Raw genomic sequence first — 20,855 nt, 5'->3', positions numbered from 1 at the left:
GTGGAATTTGTTTTGATTCCAGCCTATTTTCACGCTGAAATGGAGGCCTTTTGGAACAGACCACTCAGAGCAGGATTATGCATTCGAGTTATTATAACACTCTGATTCAGATGTCCCACTGGATGCCACCACCGATGTCGCAGACATCACTGATTTCATCGCCGGCCACTCGAGCAACTTTGAGGACGACTTCAACGGTTTCATTAAACGCATTGCAGAGGTGCTCGATAAAACCAGTATGGTGTCAGGAGTCGACACGCCCGAGGACCTATTCCCTGGCCCATCTCGGACAGAAACGAGAGGTCGAGCGGGTTGGCAGCGTGGAAGAGGAAGTAGGGGCAGTCGTCCCAGAGGCAGCAGAGGACATGCGAGGTTTAGTGCCAGCGTTACTGTACTGTGGTCAACAGAAGACTACACTCCAGCACCTGGACCGTTTACTGCTGACCGAGGTGTAAAAGTGAATGTTGACGTTCAGTCTGTTCATTGATTTTTTTTAAATGTAACACTAGTCGTACGTTAGCAATTAAAGATTTTTTAGTAGAGTATTCAATTTCTTTAATGTCTTTGGTACCGATGACTCGTCTTCTCTGGCTCTTGAGGCGTCGTGTGACATTGGATTCGCCTGTAAGATTATCTGGAGACATGTCCAGACATACCTTACAGGCGATTCTAGCGACGTAGAAAAAGGCATATCCAACAAGGCTATGAGAGGTATGTGCAAAAACAAAAAAAAGGGCGAGACTCGGTACATGTGTAAAGAGTGTGATGTTCCTCTTCACAAAAGCATCTGCTGCCAGAAATATCACACAATTCGTAATTATTAAACTGTTTTTGATTGTTCCTGAAAGTTTTATTTAAATATTCCCACAAATAACCCAATAAACTAAGATTATATCATTTACTAGAAAAAAACAATTTCACTCAAATTTGTCTGGGAATAGGGGTAATTTTATAAAAACCTGCCGGGGCTGAACGTACTAATAGACGATTTATGGCCAGTGATATTCTGAGATCATTGATTACACAATTGAAAATGGCTGAAAAAATTGCACTTCAAATCGATAAATCAACAGATTTTAAAAGCCGAGCACAACTAATAATTATTATTAGGTATACATTTTGTTGACGAGGACTCCATAAAATAACATTAGGTACTTCTTATGCAAGGAGCTTCGAGAGCGAAAACTACATGGATGATTTCTTCAAAAGTTTGTCACGATGTGCGTGAACAAGAGAATTATTCCTATCGTTTAATTCTTACGGCGGCAACATTAAATTTCATCTACCGGTGCACAAATATACGGAAGGTTGGTACAACTGGTAGCGAACGGACCGGAAGGAAGAGGAAGGGGTCTGGCGGCAGTAACGATATAGGCCAAGCGTCTCCCACTCTCCAACATTTAGTTGGGGGGTGTTTCGTATTTTATTTTTTTGTTAGATTGTTGATTTGGAACATGGAACTTTTCTCGCTCTAGGATTTTCGTTTGATAATAATTTGCATGAGGTACTCGTATTTTCAAATTATGTTTATTTCAATATATAGAAAGTTAAATTCTCAAATCTTTGGACACAAATCCATTCGTAGTATAAAAAAATAGTTAAAGATATTAAATTGTCAGATTTAAATGGGTTTTCACCAGCATGTTGATACCGCCTAAACAATGGCATCCTCAGAGGATCCAAGGCCATGAGGCCTGAATCATCATTGGGCGGATTCATGCAAACATGAGCAGATCGACTACGACACAGAATTTTCTAGCCCGTAAGCTTAGATGTAAGAAAATTTTATAGTCACCCTTTAGAAACTTAGCAAAAACAGTCTAAACTAAATAAGTAATATTTCATAAATACGTAGGTATTAAGAATAATTACTTTCTCAGCATTAATAATTTTATCAGAAGCCTTGCCATTAAATTCGTCCCTAGCATAAAAAATCATTGACCTAGCTTTATTAAAAAAGAACATCCGTAAAAGCACTTACCTACTTATATTAAAGTCATGCACAATAATAATTAAATACCTATAAAATCATTCATTCCAAGCCATTCAATGTCTAATGTATTTAGTTAAAAATATGTAAGTATATTAGGATTTTATTTATAAGAATATGTATTTTTCATTGATAGAATTTTGAATTATTATTGTGTAGCGCACTCCTACGCCCCCTCTCCCTCGCCTTGCGGAGGTGACAATGTCATGTTATGTAAATTTGTATAACTAGATTTTAAACATGAGTAATGAATGGCATGCACCGTAAATAAATGGTCTTTCACAAGAATAAATCAATTAGTGTGATTTTATGGGACTAGGTGTGATTGAATGAAAAATAACATTCATAAATTTAAGATGTTTTTCACCGGGATGAGTTATTTTGTCGATTCATTTTCAGTAAATTCAGTAAAAGGATGTTAAACAAGAGGATTTAATTGCATTTAACAAAACACGTAAATATTATTCACTAGAATGATAAGTTTTGTGTGACTTCATCCGACTAGATGTTCTACACGAGTAACCACATTGATGACATTTAAATGGCTTTACACCAGTATGTGTCATTATATGTAATTTTAAATGACTAGATGTTTTACAAAAATATTCACATTTATCACATTTGAATGGCTTTAAACCAGTATGTGTCATTATATGTACTTTCATGTTACCAGATGTTTTAGAAGAATATTGACATTGGCCACATTTAAATGGCTTTTCTCCAGAATGTGTCATTTTGTGTGATTTCATGCTTCCAGATGTTATACAAGAGTAACCACACTGCTGACATTTAAATGGCTTCATACCAGTATGTGTCATTTTGTGTCGTTTCATGTTACCAGATGTTGTACAAGAGTAATCACATTGATCACATTTAAATGGCTTTTCATCAGAATGTGTCTTTTTGTGTGATTTCATGTTACTAGGTGTTTTACAAGAGTAATTACATTGATCACATTGAAATGGCTTTTCACCAGTATGTGTCATTTTGTGTCGTTTAATGTTACCAGAGATTATACATGAGTAATCACACTGATCACATTTAAATGGCTTTATACCAGAATGAGTCATTATATGTAATTTCAGTAGACTAGATCTTTTACATGAATAATCACATTGGTAACATTTAAATAGCTTTTCTCCGGTATGCGTCAGTTTAAGTTTTTTCGTGTCACTAGAATAATTAGATTCATCGCTTTTAAATGGTGTTTGACAAGAGTCATTGCATTTACTACATTTACATTGTTTCACATCCTTGTTAGTGATTTTATTGATTATTTTTGTATGCAACAATTTGTGAAACTCGAGCAAGTCTAACGATGCAAAAAATTTATCACATATACCGCACACAAAATTATTAACATGAAAGTATATTTTTTCCAACTCTATAACAGCCACTAATTCGGAGAATGATTTAGAAACATTTCGTTTAATAGTGCCACGTGTTTTTTTAAAGCCTTTGTTGTATTCCTCGTTTTCTTTTTTAATATCTTGTTCATCGATTTGTATGATGTCATCAATTTTCTCTTCTTCCGACGATTTGAGATTTGCTGCGTTATCCTAAAAAAACATTTATAATATAATATTTATTAGCACCACAGGATCTAGACAGCGTAACCATCTTTTAAACTTGCATCCGCATTACATGTATGGCTTTTATTATCTACTGAAGTTACGCAGATTCCCTAGTTGAGCTAAACGATGCGAAAATAATTTTAAAAACTTTGTTTTAAGATACATGTTGTTTCATAATAGAAAACGTGGGTGTCGTTATCCTTTTCGCCCTAATCCAGATTTGCAAGTAAGCATAAAAAGGGTTGCCATCGCTGCTATGGATTATATGAAGAAGCATATATACTATAATTTCGAAAATATATTTGTTTGTAACGTCGTCTCGGATTTTCTTTATACAAATCCAAACGCGCAGTTGGATTTCGACAAACTTTGGAGGGTAGACGGAGGCAGACGAGCCAGAGTGCGTGGTGGGGGTTTTGAATTTGAGATTTATTCCATTGCACCCTGGGGACAGTTTTAAGGTTATTGCGGAAAATGTCGCCGCGTACAGGGCCTTGAAACGCGGAATTTAATGCTGCATCCCATTTTTTATTGAAAATTTCGCTAGAATGTGTACATTTAAAAAGACTGGCGTTTATTTCAGCTCGATCTAAGGTCAAATGGCAAAGTTAGATGCAAAGAACAGTGTTATTAGAATCACTAATCGGCAGGGAGCCAACCGAGCCGTCGCGGCGCGGGCAACGCAGTGCTGCCATATTAGATCAGAATGCTTTACTCACGGACAATTGTATGCAGCGGTATCAAGAGTGGGGAGTAGTAAAAATCTTTATATTTTGGGAGCAAATGGAAAAGCCACATAATATATTGTATATCAATAAGCCCTGGTATAATGGATTGGATATTTATATTATATAGAAAAGCCTTAAAATAATAAATTGAATATGTACTACTTTTAAAGATATTTAAATGCATTACATGTACAAAATAGACTATATTATGTTAAAATACAATATTATGTCAACACAAACACTGTGTTCGAAACTAAACCGCCTAGCACCACACACTGTCATAATCGAGCGTATCAAGGGGCCTTATTTTTAAGCCTGGGAAGGTCTCAGGATCCGATACCTATGACTGAAGTCACCACAATGTGCTCATCGGAGAGAGGAACACGGTGAGCTAACAAAAAAATTGAGGAAGAGATGAACGATAGGCCACTTAGTTATCTCTCCGTTTGCATAGATATAAAAATAAAATATTTTGTGGTGCTGATTCCGTCAATTCGTAGGAGAAATCACTGTATAACCCCATTTGTTCAGTTATTTTTCTTTCTTTCTTCCCTCAGAACCTTGACGAAAGTCTACAAGCTCTTCTTTAATAGGTATATACACACGGATACTATAGATGGCGAGGATAAAATGCCATTTGCCCTTAAAGCCTCATATTATGCTTGCCACACATATATACTTTTCACCGCGGAAGCATTCCTTCCCAGCTGCAAATACTGACAAAATGGTTTGAAACTCTGTCAAATAATATCGGTTAACCTCGACTGCACTACGATGAATAGGTACAGTTAAGTAGGTCAGTAGGTAGGAACCTAAACTTGTATCTGTGTATTCATTTAACACGCATATTTTAATACCGCGTTTTAATACCGAATTATTATTGTGTTATTCCAAATTAACAATTATTCCTTTATTTATTAGTATAATAATAATAAATATATCTATAAAATTGCGACGGGTTAAGATATATGAAATAAATTAAATAATTCATTTAATCAAATAGGTATATTATGACAATGATAAACATATCAGAAGTTTTTTACGCATTCTCCACATGATAACGATGTGGGGATGGTCCCTATGAACCCTTAAGGTAGAGCTGCCCCTGCATGCATGATATTATCATGTCACATTATGTCACTAGATAATATCATCCACTATTTATTTGTTTTATTATCATCATTCATTTTATAGACTAGATACGAGAAAGAAACACAATATCTTCATGTTTCTACCTACATTGTAAAGTACGTACATGGTTCAAATAAATGGATTACCTGTTTTCCTGGGCTATATTCCGAATACGAACAACTTGGTTGAGGATCTTTATAATTAATTGTTTCGTCAATAAACTCTTTCTTGATGTCCACTCGCTGAAATTCGGGTTCCGATTTTATATTTACCATGTCTCTTGTTTGAAGGTTCTGAAAAAAACAATATATTATTATTTCATTAAATCACGCTTACTTTATGGAATATCACTCACTCTTATAAGATTTATAATAATAATTAGTAAATTCATCGGGGGAAGCATTATTTCCAGCTGCAATACGGTTTCTTAGGATCACATGCGCCTAACTACAAAAATGCATATTTTGATATTTTAGACCCGGTTTCGATAATGCCGTAATTATAAATAAAGCTCGATGCTGTACATATATACGTTTACAAGAAATAATCGAGAAAAATGTGCTTTATTTAATTAGTTACATGGTAGTAAAATCTTTATTTGCGTTTATCTCAAAATTAAGTTATTTAGGACCTTGTTATCTTAAAACTCCAAATAATGCTAACCAATTGTTTTTTTTTTTGTAATTATTAATAACTTTGTTCCTGCATTTTCGCACAAGGTAGTTGTTAGTAATTTCAAACAATCACAAACATCCAGGCTTTGAGAAAATCACACAAACATATTGTGTCCTCGCCGGTATTGAACCCAGAGCTCTCGGATAGAAGACCAGCGCCATACACACTGTACCACAAGATACGCCTTGACCAAATGATTGGAAACTGTCAAATAATATCGGTTTCTGCATTCAGATGAATTGGATCAGTGCAGTATGTCTGTCTTCGCGCAATCGATAGATACATATTATCATTTTCATATACCTAACCAGTAAATAATCCAGTACTTATATCGGCTATTATCAAAATTCCAATATTAAGAACTGAAATATTATGATAAAAAATATTTCAATTAATAAATGTCAAAATAGTATTAAACTATTTGAGCTTCTTGTATAGAAAAAAAAAGAATTCACAAGCACATTATTAGTAATTCCATGACGTACATAGTGGATTTATTTAAGGATTTGGATACGTTTTATATAGTTAACCTAGGTACGCGAATTTTGCAACGCTTACAAAGAAATAAATACGTCTACGAAATTAATGACAATGTCCGAAAACATAACCAAACACCATTGAATACCCACCTACCCCGTTTACACGTGTATGGATTTACTGCTGACAGTTAGTACGTATTATCATGGCCATCACAAGAAAATGTACGTGTAAACATTTACTATCCTGCAGCTGCAAGTTTGTGTGCATGAATCAAAAAGTTCAAAAGCTTCTGAATTTTCACGCGACAGTTGGATTTGTTCGATATCTGCGTCTGCGCAGTAGAAAGATAGTTACGAACATGGCGGCAAAAAAATGAACTACACCGCGCAGCGACTCATTTTATTGACAACCAATTTTATGACTGTCAGTCAAATAGTACCATAAAATGACAACATCGCGTCTCGCTTCCTCTTGAAGAATGAAATTGGAGAGTCAAACAGTCAACACTTAAAATACCCACTATTGCTGCAAGTAAATACATGGACGTGTACATGCTCTATAAAGGACATAAGCTTCATAAAACTAACCTCAAAAGTAATGCTGGAACCGTCGGCAATCTCTTGCTTTATATAATTATTGGTCACATGGTTAATTTGATGGTTTAAGGGCACCTGCCATTCTGCACCAAGATCGAATTCATCCGGCTCGCGTTTCACGTCCATCTTTCGAATGGAAAGGGTACGTTGGATTATCGTAGCAGATCAAAAACGTGCAGGTGTCAGATGATTTTCTTCTGACAGCTCTGAAAATGTGGCACTTCACGGGCTTTACCATAGACAAAATATGATGATAGTATTGCCACAATATCTTTACCTCAGAGGCAGACGGATGCAACTCCATTTTTGGGGAAAATGATTTTTTTTAAGAATCGTCATGCTAAAGGCTTTATTTATTAGAGGCAGAGAGATGGATGTCCTAGTCCAAGATATTTATAGAATAAAGATGCAAGTGCCATACCTACCTTAGAGGTAGAAGGATGCAAATCCAATAATCCACTAAGATAAAATTCTCTCAAACCGACTGCAATATGTACTAGACGAGAACCAGCCAGGATAACGAGCTTTAGAGGAGGATACAGCACTATGGACCATATCCAAGTCATCAGAGAAATCAGAACGGTAACAGGAATACAAACTGCAGCTATCCATGGGTTTTATAGACTATGAGAAAGGGTTCGATTCCATAAAGAAATTTTCAATACTCGATGCACTCAGAAATCAAGGAATCCCCGGGCGCTATATAAATATTTTCAATAGTATATACAGTAGCGCAACAACATCGCGCATTTCCTATCAGCAAAGGTGTCCGACAAGGTGATACAATCTCACCTAAACTATTTACAGCTACACTTGAAGACTTATTTCGAGAACTTGACTGGAATGACGCGGGCCCCCATAAATGGAGGATACGTGAGTCATCTGTGCTTTCCCGATGACAATAAATAGTAGTTTGCAAGACTCAGAAGACCTCCAAAGCAGAATGCAGGAACTCGCTGGAGTAAGCAACAAAGTAGGCTTGATAATAAATGTGTCAAAGAATAAAGTCATGTTCAACTGCTTTGCGGGCCAAAAAGAGATCCTCATCAATGGCATTCAGCTCGATCAGGTGAAAAACTACACCTATCTGGCACAACAAGTGTCTATAGATGGATGTATATTTGATGAAATTGTTCGCAGAGTGCGTTTGGCCGCCTAAATAATTTCTTCAAAAATGACCTCCCACTGTGCCTAAAGTGCAAAGTGTTCAACCAGTGTGTACTTCCCGTAATCACATGCGTGTGGAACATGGAAATGCGTGTGAAACTAAGTAAAAGAGAGATCCAGAAACTTAGAGTAGCACACCGTGTAATGGAAAGGTGCATGCTGGGCATAACGCAAACGGACAAAAAGAAGAATGAGGGGAACGAGACGAGAAGAAGGGAACAGACAAGGATTAATGATGTGATAGAGTTTGCTAAAAACCTCAAATGGAAATGGGCTGGACACATAGGTCAAAGAAAGAACAATCGTTGGACAAATTTATTCATCCAGTGGTATCCAAGAGGTACAAAACATCCGCAAGGTAGATCTAGAGGCCGCTGGATCGATGTAATGATAAAGTTCTGCGGAAAAACTTGGCAACGCAACGCACAGGGACGAGAGAAGTGGAATCAACTTGGAGATTAGAGAGGCCTTCATCCAGCAGTGAATAGATTCAGTCTGGTGATGATGATGAATACATAATAAAATTTAAAAAAGTTTTGCTTTGTTATATTTATACCTATAAATTTTTTTAACTTATAATTTGTTTTATTTTGGCTAGGTAAATAAGATACAAATCCACATTTAACAAAATATCTTTAGAGGCAGATGGATGCAAATCCACACTACGTTTTTTATTTTATTTTTTTTAGATATAAAATTGTGTTATATTTATTCTTTTCTTACATATTCCAGAAGTACTTTAATTGAATTAGAATTTAAAAAATAATGATTATTATATGCATATTTTCTTAGAAGTTATGAATATTCGTTTAAAATAAAAATTGTTTTTTTGGCTCTTCTGAACAATTGGATATTTGGCACTTGCATCCGTCTGCCTCTGAGGTACAGATATATATTATTATAAGCATTACGCAACAGAGAAATTGAATGTGTATACAATTATTGTATAATATCAGGCAACTGTCCCCGGTGACATCCTTTTGGGGCTAGATAGATGAAGAATTGCATAGGGGCGGCATTTGGTGCGTAGAATAAAGGAGTGATAAATAAGTAATACCTACAACTTTTGACATTAATAGCGGTTTTAAAGATAACAGGAGATTACCTAGATTCTTCGACTTGCTCTTAATTAATAACTTTCCATCTGACGTTAAATCGTTTGTTTACGTCAGGAATTGCAAATGGCCGACAATAATAAATTCGTTGCCTAGGCAACGGAACAATTCTACTATCAAACTTGCGTTTGTATACAGCTAACTGACTCGCAGCTATATTCATACTGTCGTAACGATGTGTGCAAGCAGCTCTCAATTCCATTCCTGCCCCAAAAGAAGTAGGTATAACTTCAAAAATAATCAAAGCATGATAATCCTGACATCGTAACTATTGTCTAATACTTGGACGTATGTCTGCAAACAAGATCCAACCCACAGAATGACCAAAATTGAGTTACATATACCAACGCGTAGAGATAATTGTACTCCATATTCTGCAAAAAAGATCCAAGGTAGGTATACGACATTTCTGTAAAACGATATCGTGATAAAATCTGGTTTGCATAAAATAAATTAATATTACTCAGGGAAGATACAAAGCTCTTGGATCTTTGTCGCTACATTATAATGTGAATCCAAGTTACCTTGATCTTATTCGCGTATTAGTGTATAGGTATGTATGACTTTAATTAATTTTGCAATATAGATCCAAATAGCTTGGATCTTTTTCGCATCTTAGTGTATATGACTTTTCAGCCTTAATTAATTTTTCTAAGTATATAGATCCAAATAGCTTGGATCTTTTTTGCAAGTTTAATATCTTCCTTACAGAAGCTTTTTTTAAATTTTGCAAAAAACATCCAAGTAGTATGGATGTAACATTGACTTGGTATTAAATTAGTATTTTAAATATTATAAGTGAAACGGTCAAGTTGTTTAGAATTAATACTGGATAACTGAATAAAATCAATAATTATCATTTCGGATGTGGGATTATTATATGAGTCTTCTGAAAGAATAGTGACTCTTTATACTATGGATATGAATGTTGAGTCGTCGCCAGATAGTTTGGATGTCCGGCAAAATACTTATGGGCATTTTCACCAAAGTTTGTACATTGCGTTTTTGGCATATTGTCCCATGACTTTGATTGTTTTTTTCATAGTTATTATATGATATAATATTGGAAAGTTATGTATTTTTAACACGCAAATTTATTAATTTACTTTATTAGATCAGTAAAATACAACTGTCTGACCTGTATATATTTTTAATTAATTATTTAGATCGAAAGGTAGTGTGTTTTTACCATGTCCCACCCCTAAATTCAAATAAACAAAGTCTGATTTCGTCATTAATTTTGAGTGTGTAAAATTAAATTCGAAGTGTCTTCAACAGCTTACATTATATATTTTTGAAAAATATACTTTTTTTTTTTTAAATTTGGACCAATATTGAAAAAAATGACGTTTAAAGTGTGTCCCAGGATATTTGAAAAAGTGGAATTCCACATTCCGATACCACGATTTTAGCATGAAAGCGAAAATTTTCCACTATAAATATGTATTTTTTTAATGTAACAACACTTTTGTATAATACTGATCGCCATTTACAATTTAAATTGTTGGTGTGTGTCGGTATCGCTATCGGAACAGGTTGCTTTCTGGGTTGGTCATTTAAGAAGTTCCACAACTGTTACCACGATTTGTAAGGTAAGAAATCACATATTTCCCATTTCACCTACTATACATATGGAGCTTATCTTTCATACTACAGATATAATAAAGCATATTGCAGGTTTAACAATAAAACTAAGCTAAATTTTGGCTTCAACCACTTCTGAAACAGAATCCGTTATTTCCGTTCTGAAACTATATTGGTGGTAACGTATATGTGGAATGTAAAAGTAACCAAATGGAATGCATAAAGTTGGGTTTACATTGTGTGTTTAGTTCTTCATAGATTATAAAAAGTTTTATTTTGACTGTTCGTATGAAAAACAAAAATATTTTCATTAAAAAATATAGAAAATAACCTGACTATATAATAAAGATTAAAAAAGATTAAAAAAGTATGTGATATATCTGAATACGCAAAACTAGCGAAGATAAAAGTATGGAGAGATAAAAAAAACAACAGAAAGAAAAGAAAAAAGACCAGAATAAAATAATTGCGAGACAGGCTCTGGATCTGTCATACACTTTCTGTTATACGCCACCAAAATTTTAAAACTTCTCCATAGATTTTAGGCATAGAAATTTATAAAAATGTATGAAAAAGTATTTTTTTGTCACGTTTAACAGAAATGTGTACCCTATTAGTTTTAATACCTGAAACTGTAGGTATTTGCGAAATGTCAGAAAAGTACGTCTGATTACAATCAACCTGTATAGCTACATTTTATGTTGATGAATACAAGTAAATTTCACGACAACATACAGTCGAACTTGGTTATTACGAGGAAGATGGGACCGACTGAATTTGCTTGTTATAAGCGTTACTCGTTATATCAGAGAATACGTATTTTTAAACGAGCATGTCACATTACACAAAAAGTCGAAAATAAAAAATTTGGAAACTATCGTAAAAATCCCCGAAACGAGCATGGCATCCATAAACTACAAAAGAAGTTGTTTATTGTAATGAACGCTGGTAGGTACCTACGGACTTCACAAACCTTAGATTTTTCAACCATATGCGTGGATACTTTTTTTTATTATTGTCGGCGTAACACAGATAAGGTAGGTACTTAGACACTTTACTAGTGTCATAAACGTAATCCGACCCCGGCGGCATCCTGTTCAATCGGATTTTATTGCTTAGGGTCGAAATGTTTTAAAACGATCGACACATTAACAGTATTTTAGCTCGGTACATCCGATAAGTTGCTCGTAATAACAGTGAATAAATTAAATGTATGGCGAAAATCATAAACCAAATGACAACAAATGTTTCCTTATTACATCCGAGATCTCGCTATGTCCGAGATCGTAATAACCGAGTTCGACTGTAATTATTTTCGTAAAAGTTATATACTCCGTGCCGCGCTATGAACTCGCGTCCGAATCCCTTGCTGATTTAATTTTTTTCATAAATATTGTTAATTTGCTATAAAATATTTTTTATCTGAGTTACAAATAATATAAATGCCAAATAAAAGTTATGGTAATGTATAGTGTGTCAAAATTATTACCTATCTTAATTTACTAGTATTGGGAAATTTATTATAAAATATCTCTATTTTAGTGATTAAGTTTGATTTGTTTTGTTATTGTGACGCGCGTTGTATATATATCTGACTATCAAAAAATTCAAATAAATTTCATAAAACAAAAATTTGTTTTTATGGTAACATGTAACTTTAGCTTTACAAATTACACTCCGTTACCATTTCGATCCATTCCGAAAATGTCCCTAAAAAAGTTGAACGTTAACTATTTTTCATTTGATTAGGTATTAAACAACGAAACTTATGTATTTTTCCAATAAAATTTAGTAAAAGTGATTACTGTCTTTAAAAAATTAGCAGAACGAACATTGATTGGTTTTTTCAAATACTAATGGAAAAATGCTCTGCCATTATAGACATACTAGGGTAACGGAGTGTAACTAAATGTGCCCAAGAATTAGAAGTCAATAATATTTTTTGACTATTTGTAGTTTTATTTTTAAGTGTATGGTTTTTTTAATCTAATAGAGCTCTTTTATGTGATAAAAAGTGTCTCATTCATGTTTTATAAGCTTAGTTTCGTAGTCACGGAACGGAAACTTATTATGCCCAATTTCATAATAAAAAAGATAAAAATATTGTATTCATCAATATTTTGCTGAAAAATTGCTATCACCAATTCAGCAATAGAACAAGAAATCTGCTAGCTATATAAAAATGGTTAATTTAAGTGAAAAAATAATATTACCCAAATTTCAAACATGTACAAACTTTGGCGAAAATGCCCGAATACACCATTCATATGCTGTAAAAATAACAATTTAAATATCTCCATGTATTTAAATATAGGATTATGAAGTTTGTTTTTCGTCTCCTGAACATTTGGTCTATTCGGGAAACCAATCCTACAGCGACGATATATTAAAGTCATGCATAATAATAATTAAATACCAAGCCATTCAAAGTCTAATGTATTTAGTTTAAAACTATGTATATAAAGATTTTATTTATTAGAATAATAAATGTCTGTGTTCATTTTGTAGGTCAGATATTTCAAAATATGTACCTATCAAGCAAAGAAATGCAGTAATAATAATCCCAACGGCATGCACCGAAAACAAATGGTCGTTCACAAGAATAAATCATTTAGTGTGATTTCATAGGAGTAGGTGTGATTGAATGAAAAATAACATTCATAAATTTAAGAAGTTTTTCACCGGGATGAGTAATTTTGTAGTTTCATTTTCGGTGTTTCAGTGAAGGGATGTTATACAAGAGGATATCATTGCATTTAACATAACACGTAACTATTTTTCACTAGAATGAGTCGTTTTGTGTGACTTCATCCGACTAGATGTTCTACACGAGTAACCACATTGATGACATTTAAATGGCTTTATACCAGTATGTGTCATTATATGTAATTTTAAATGACTAGATGTTTTACACAAATAATCACATGTATCACATTTGAATGGCTTTAGACCAGTGTGTGTCATTATATGTACTTTCATGTTACCAGATGTTCTACAAGAGTAATTACATTGACCACATTTAAATGGCTTTTCAACAGAATGTGTCATTTTGTGTACTTTCAGATCATGGGATAATATACAAGAGTAATTACACTGATGACATTTAAATGGCTTCATACCAGTATGTATCATTATATGTAATTTCATGTTACCAGATGTTTTAGAAGAATACTGACATTGGCCACATTTAAATGGCTTTTCACCAGAATGTGTCATTTTGTGTGATTTCATGCTTCCAGATGTTATACAAGAGTAATCACACTGATTACATTTAAATGGCTTTATACCAGTATGTGTCATTATATGTAATTTTATATGACTAGATGTTTTACAAGAATAATCACAAAGCTGACATTTAAAAGGTTTTTCTGGAGAATGAGTCAATTTGTGTGCTTTCATATTACCAGGTGTTATACAAGAGAAATCACATTGATCACATTTAATTGGCTTTTCATCGGAATGTATCAACTTGTGTGACTTCATGTTACCGGATGTTATACATGAGTAATCACACTGATCACATTGAAATGGCTTTTCACCAGAATGTGTCATTTTGTGTCGTTTCATGTTACCAGATGTTATACATGAGTAATCACACTGATCACATTGAAATGGCTTTTCACCAGTATGTGTCATTATATGTAATTTCAGAAAACCAGGCCTTTTACAAGAATAATCACATTGGTAACATTTAAATAGCTTTTCTCCGGTATGTGTCAGTTTAAATTTTTTCGTGTCACTAGAATAATTAGATTTATCGCTTTTAAATGGCGTTTGATAAGAGAAATTGCTTTTACTACGTTTAAATTGTTTTATATCCATATGAGTGATTTTATTGATTATATTTTTATGTATTACTTTGTGAGACTCGAGCAAGTCTAACGATGCAAAAAAATTATCACATACACCGCACACAAAATTATTAACATGAAAATATTTTTTTTCCAACTCTATAACAGCCACTAATTCGGGGATTGATTTAGTAACACTATGTTTAATAGTGCCACGTGTTTTTTTAAAGCCTTTGTTATATTCCTCGAGTTCTTTTTTAACATCTTGTTCGTCGATTTGTATGATGTCATCAATTTTCTCTTCTTCCGACGATTTGAGATTTGCTGCGTTATCCTAAAAAAAATTATAATATAATTATTACCACCACACGATCTAGACAGCGTAACCATCTCTTAAACTTGCATTCGAATTACATGTGTGCAGCTACTGAAGTTACGCAGATTTCCTTGTTGAGCTAAACAATGCGAAAGTAATTTAAAAAACTTTGTTTTAAGAAACATGTCGTTTTCATAATAGTGAACGTACGTGTCGTTATCCTGTTAGTTTTTCGCTCTAATCCAGATTTGCACGTTAGCATAAAAAGGGTTGCCATCGCTGCTATAGATTATATGAAGATACTATAAATTATGTAATACCATAATTAATATTACTCGGTATTAAAATATGCATGTTGGATGAATACACAGATACAAGTTTAGGTACCTACCTACTTACCTACTTAACTGTTCCTATTCATTTTTTATATATTTCAGATTATAGATTTGAGTTGGCCGTAGTTTACTTTAGCGTGAATAAGTCACTATTGTTTTAACTCAACTAACGTCCCACCCCCTAAGGAACTAGAGTAAAAGTAGGTAGGTACTACATTTTGGTACAGTATATGAAGATTGCACAACGGGAAAGTAGGTACCTTTGCTACTGGCATTTCTCTACTATTGATTTATAAGACACATTGGTACTGTTCTTTTCTCGGTTATTTTCTGTTTTGTTTATTAGGTACCGCGCGTTGAAAAATGGACGTGATGAACGAAAAATGACTTAAGGGGGGGCTGAAGAGCTCATATTCAATTATAATTTAGTATAAAAAGGACCTCGGCATCGTAAGTACGTTAATTTAAATCGATCTTTTGGCAAAAATCACTAATCATCGGAGATTTTATTTAAAAGAACATTATTATTATTATTGTCGACCATCTTACAATATTATTGTTGTCAATCTTACATTATTATTTGAAAAACACCTGCACGTGTCCGCTGAACAGAAAACAGGGCTGTCAAAATAATATAATATTTGTAAAATGTTAATTTCATCATAGTTTTTAATCAAACCTGTGCAAAAAGTACATACTGATAACTTGGGTGGATATCGTAGCAAACATACTATTGATATATCTACGGCTATATTATTATTATAACCGAATTCAAATTGAACATAGGTTGATACTCAACTACTATTATAGTATCTTTATGATTTCGAGAAAATAATACGATGGTATATATTATATAATCCATATCAATTATTTTAAAACATTACATTTGTACGTATATAATATAGTGAAAAGGTCAAATAACTGTTTTCTTTGCAAGACAACATCAAAATTTATATATACTTACCTAAATTAAGAATTACATTCATGAGTGAGCACGGCTCAAAGCTCTTTCTATTAGTTATATAAAATCAACTTTATATAACTAATAGAAAATACCGTTTGTTTCCACGAATAAAAAAACATGTGCACAAATCACGGCAATCAGAAAGGCCGGCAAATATGGCCGACAATGTATGATACACAAACATAAAATACACAAAATTACAAACACATACGAAGTTTACCGCACACGTGCAGACCACGTGATATTTGTTTAAGCAAATTCGTGGCTTTCCAAAATGGCGAATTTGGTTGCCAGTTTTTAATGCGATGAATCACTGTGTTCCTTCCTCTTTTTTATTCGTAGGTGTTTTTACTATGTACACCGTGAAATTTCCATTAATAAAATCGGAAATGAGTTGGAATATAATGCAACCAAAACTGGAAAAATTCTATTATGGGTGTTTACTTTTTGAATTAGTTGACCCCAGAAACAACAGGTCCATTCCACTACGTGAACCACAGTGGATATTATGCCGGGTCCACATTGGCAACATGTCGCCGGCAATTTCGTTAAATTTTACGATAAGTATGATATTTATAGTAAAATTTGTTAAGCCATTATGATAATTATCGTAAAATTTATCGAGGTGCACATAGCACATGAAATAAAAATGTAGGTAGATATGTATTTCAATATCCTCCGTATGTTTAATTCTCGGACAATTTCAGGTTAAAAAGTTATTAATATAATGTTATTAAGTTTATATTGTGGCAACTACATAATTGAAAATGTCACCATCATATTGGTTGCAATACTTCCTCCCAAACAGCTGATTAACAAATTGAATTTAGTAACATTTACGCACCTACCTATATTAGAAGATATTATTTTTTGGTCACCCCATACTGTCTTCACGTCGACCGTGTTTATGATTTAAATTTAATTTAGAAACCGTTTACATTTGACACAAGCATTGTAGGCTACCTTTGTATATTGCTAGTAGACCAAAAATTCCGGACCACATATAAAAAAATCATATTTTCAATTCTCAAGGGCAATTCTGTAGAGCTTACCCTTAAGGCTATACTTTAGCTGTTGCATGGCCTAAAAAAATCGTGGCTAGGCGATGCGCGGATTGTGCAAATGACGCGTCCCGAACGAAATAGAATTTGTCATAAAAATCCAACATGCGTCCATTTAATGTTATGTTTAATGTTATATTACTACCATTAAAAGTATATTCATTTAAATGTTTACTTTTTTAAGTACATACGTGAAGTTTTTAGTCTTCTTTAAACGATTTAAGAATATTTTCATCCGACGCCATGTCAAAATAAATCGACGTGTGGATACTTCGACCGTCGGTTTCCGATTGGCGACTAGTAAGAAATTTCGTCGCACCTACTGTTGAAAATTATTTTCCGTTTTACTGAAGTAGGTTGGTAGATAAAGCAAGAAGCAGAAATTTGACTTTAATAAATGCATATACACGTGAAAATACACTAATAACTTAGGTAACCGACACATACGTACATCAGTAAAGTAATATATTTACCTACATAGCTCAAAAAGACAACGGAATTGTAAGCAGTACGTTTTCTTCTAGGGCGCGTTCCTAAAATATCACAAATCTTTCCATCAAACTTCAAACGAGACATTGAAACTCAATGAGAGTAACTTTTTAAATTTTTATCTTACCTTCCGCATCACACTTATCTAAACCACCATTACCAAAAGAGCTGGTTCAAAGAAACGATATCCGTCAAATGACAGATGGTGAGGAGTAATAATTATCTGGCACGCAAAAGAATTTAAGATGAAATCATTTTTTTTAAATATTTTTTTATTTACTACAAGAGGACATTGGCTACCCACTCTTCATCACACTTGCAATAATAAACTTGAGTCGGCAGGAAGGTCGTCATTGTAAGGATATAAACAAACATTTGGTTTAAATGGTTTGTCACCAGTCAATGTGTTTGGGTCGTCATAGGCTTTAATTGTATATGCATGACAATCGTATTTAAATAGATTTTCACTAGTGTATTATTACAAATATCTTAGAGCGTAGGTATGCATAAAGAGTTTCGCCATCGCTGCTATAGATTATAGGAAGATGCATATTATCATATCAGTACCTACTTACAGTACTAAAATTGTTCAATAAAAATATTTATTTGTAAACCTTACGTTGTGTTCTTCGAGTTCCTTTTTAATGTCAATTTCATCGAAGTGTATGTCGGAGTAAATTTCCTCTGCTCCTGACGTACATAAGTTCAATTTAGCCATAACGGTGCTAGCGGCGTTACCCTAAAGAAAACAAACATAAGACAGATCGTATTTATAACAGAAAAATAAATATATAAATATAAATAACATCAAGAAAGTCGAACTTTTTTGACGTTAAACGTCATTTCGCGTGGGCCATTGATTGCCTCACATGTAGACCTTTCATCGCGAAAGCATTCCTTCCCAGCTGCAATTACTGACAAAATGGTTGGAACCTGTCAAATATCGGTTCGCCTCGACTGCACTCAGATGATTAAAAACAGTTCCGTAGGCACCTAACTTTGTATCTGTGTATTCGTCCGGCATGCATTATTATGTATCATGTCATTAGGTAAATTACAAGAATTTGGTTTGACAATACGCAAAAAAATGCCAGCAACAATTAAAAGACTTTAGTTAAAAAAACAAACTAACCTCAAAAGAGCAACTGGGACCGTCGGAATTCTTTTGCTCTATATACTTTTTCAGGTTATATCGATGGTATACGGGCATCTGCCTTTCTGAATCATATTCGAATTTATCCGGTTCGGTTTTCACGTCCATTTTTTTCTAATTGAAAGCGTAAAATTACTTATACTAAGAAATATTATCGTAACAGAACAAAAGCGTGTCGATATTTTACGTGTAGTATCTATGGTTAGGGGCAGTGTTGCCCACTGGCATTCACAAAAATACGGCAGTTATGTTTGTAGGCACAAGCTAAATGGCACTTTTTCCCAACGTAAAAAAAAATGTCTATATTCTGGCATTTCAAAATATTAAGACATATTATTTTACGAGAACAAAGATTGATAATTACGAATTAATTGTTTCACAACAAATAAATAAGCCATAGGTACGCCTAAAAATAAATGAAGGTGCCTACCTACCTACGAAATTTAGTTATTACAAAAATATTGTAGGTATGTACCTAGTAATATAATGTAAGACAGAATTAATAATTGGAAGTGAAATAGGTACCTATCTAACGGGTGTAGAGTCACAAGCAAACGATCTCGAGTGTGGAAGAATATAGGATAAACTTAAACGCGTGTCAAGATCATTTTAAGCAGGATAAAGACCAAACACAATTTAATTGATAAAAAATATGTATCTGCAAATCTTTAATTATTTTTATTATTATAATATTCAAAACTATTTTAACTTTCATGTTACATTAACTTTTTGAAAGATATGATCACAAATATTTTTTAAATCAGTTTATAGGCTCTCCAGTAAAAATAAAATTGATATTGAAAACAGGATAAAGACCAAACCCATTTTTAATTGATAAAAAATTTTCTGCAAATATTTAATTATTTTTATTATAAGATGTTCAAAACCACTTTAACTATCAGGTTTCATTCACTTTTTGAACGATAGGATCACACATATTTTTTAAATCAACTTATAGGCTCTCCTGTAAAATTCACTATTAATTTGGTCTTTGTTCAGTTTGCATTCTCAGGTCTTCATATTTTTTATAGTACCTACTTACATACAACGTAGGGTGACTGCTATTTATAGTAATGGGGCAGGTTTATTTATGGGACACCTGAACTTTAATCCCATAATCAGATTACCTAAACATGTCTGTAAGTATAAATCAAACAGATCGATACGGTCATTTCCTCTTTATATGACTGCAGTTTTATTTTTTCCATCGCTAGTTGGGACAACTTACAAAATGTCATTCTTAGTTGAAGTCACCACAAAATCGCGAAAACACGTGTTTGTATTATCACTTCCTTTAAGGAACTGTGATCTTTTGGTGGTATTTTTTTAATGCAAGTTTTGTGTATTTCAGGAAGAAACTTCTCAGGGAAGTGCAAGAGACTACAAAATATATAATATATTCATTGAGATTTACTTATCAGCACGAAAATTATCCCTAAAGGTAAGTGTGTCCAATTACTAGAACAGATTTTTGTTTTTTTAGTAATTGGACACCCTGTCCAATTACTGTGTTTGCTTAAATTTATTAAATAGTATTGAAAGTTGGTTAACTTAAATAATGGTATAAGAGCTTATTTACAAATTTTCACCTGATTAGCTCTAGGTGTGCGTTCAGTTATCGACCAGGTGTCCAATAACTATAATAATGTACTATCCAATTACTAAAACAATTTTATTTATTGTATTTCAGATTCCACAACATGCCC

The 20,855-nt window shown here is 33.4% G+C and overlaps 1 protein-coding gene and 1 long non-coding RNA gene across 2 annotated transcripts in view; both read right to left on the bottom strand.

The window, feature by feature from the left end:
* Positions 1-19,343, bottom strand: part of LOC147069302 (uncharacterized) — a 74,810-nt gene extending 55,467 nt beyond the window's left edge. Inside the window, exons 1-2 of the mRNA XM_085950902.1 lie at positions 19,129-19,343; positions 18,616-18,735 (exon numbers count right to left, since the gene is read on the bottom strand). Coding sequence (XP_085807028.1) covers positions 18,616-18,735; positions 19,129-19,257 — 249 coding nt within the window. The 5' untranslated portion in view covers positions 19,258-19,343. The remainder of the gene's footprint in view (positions 1-18,615; positions 18,736-19,128) is intronic.
* LOC147069303 (uncharacterized) lies at positions 1,437-7,393 on the bottom strand. Its single transcript, XR_015071216.1, has 3 exons — positions 7,166-7,393; positions 5,570-5,716; positions 1,437-3,549 (listed from the first exon to the last, which is right to left on the bottom strand). It is a non-coding gene; the product is annotated as an uncharacterized LOC147069303 (long non-coding RNA).
* Positions 19,344-20,855: the final 1,512 nt, after the last annotated feature.

Source organism: Rhyacophila brunnea, unplaced genomic scaffold, assembly GCF_057557595.1.
Source record: "Rhyacophila brunnea isolate RB1 unplaced genomic scaffold, BYU_Rbru_1.0 scaffold_238, whole genome shotgun sequence".
Lineage (NCBI taxonomy): Eukaryota > Metazoa > Arthropoda > Insecta > Trichoptera > Rhyacophilidae > Rhyacophila > Rhyacophila brunnea.
Note: the sequence above shows the minus strand (reverse complement) of the source record. Positions and strands in the feature narration are given on the sequence as shown.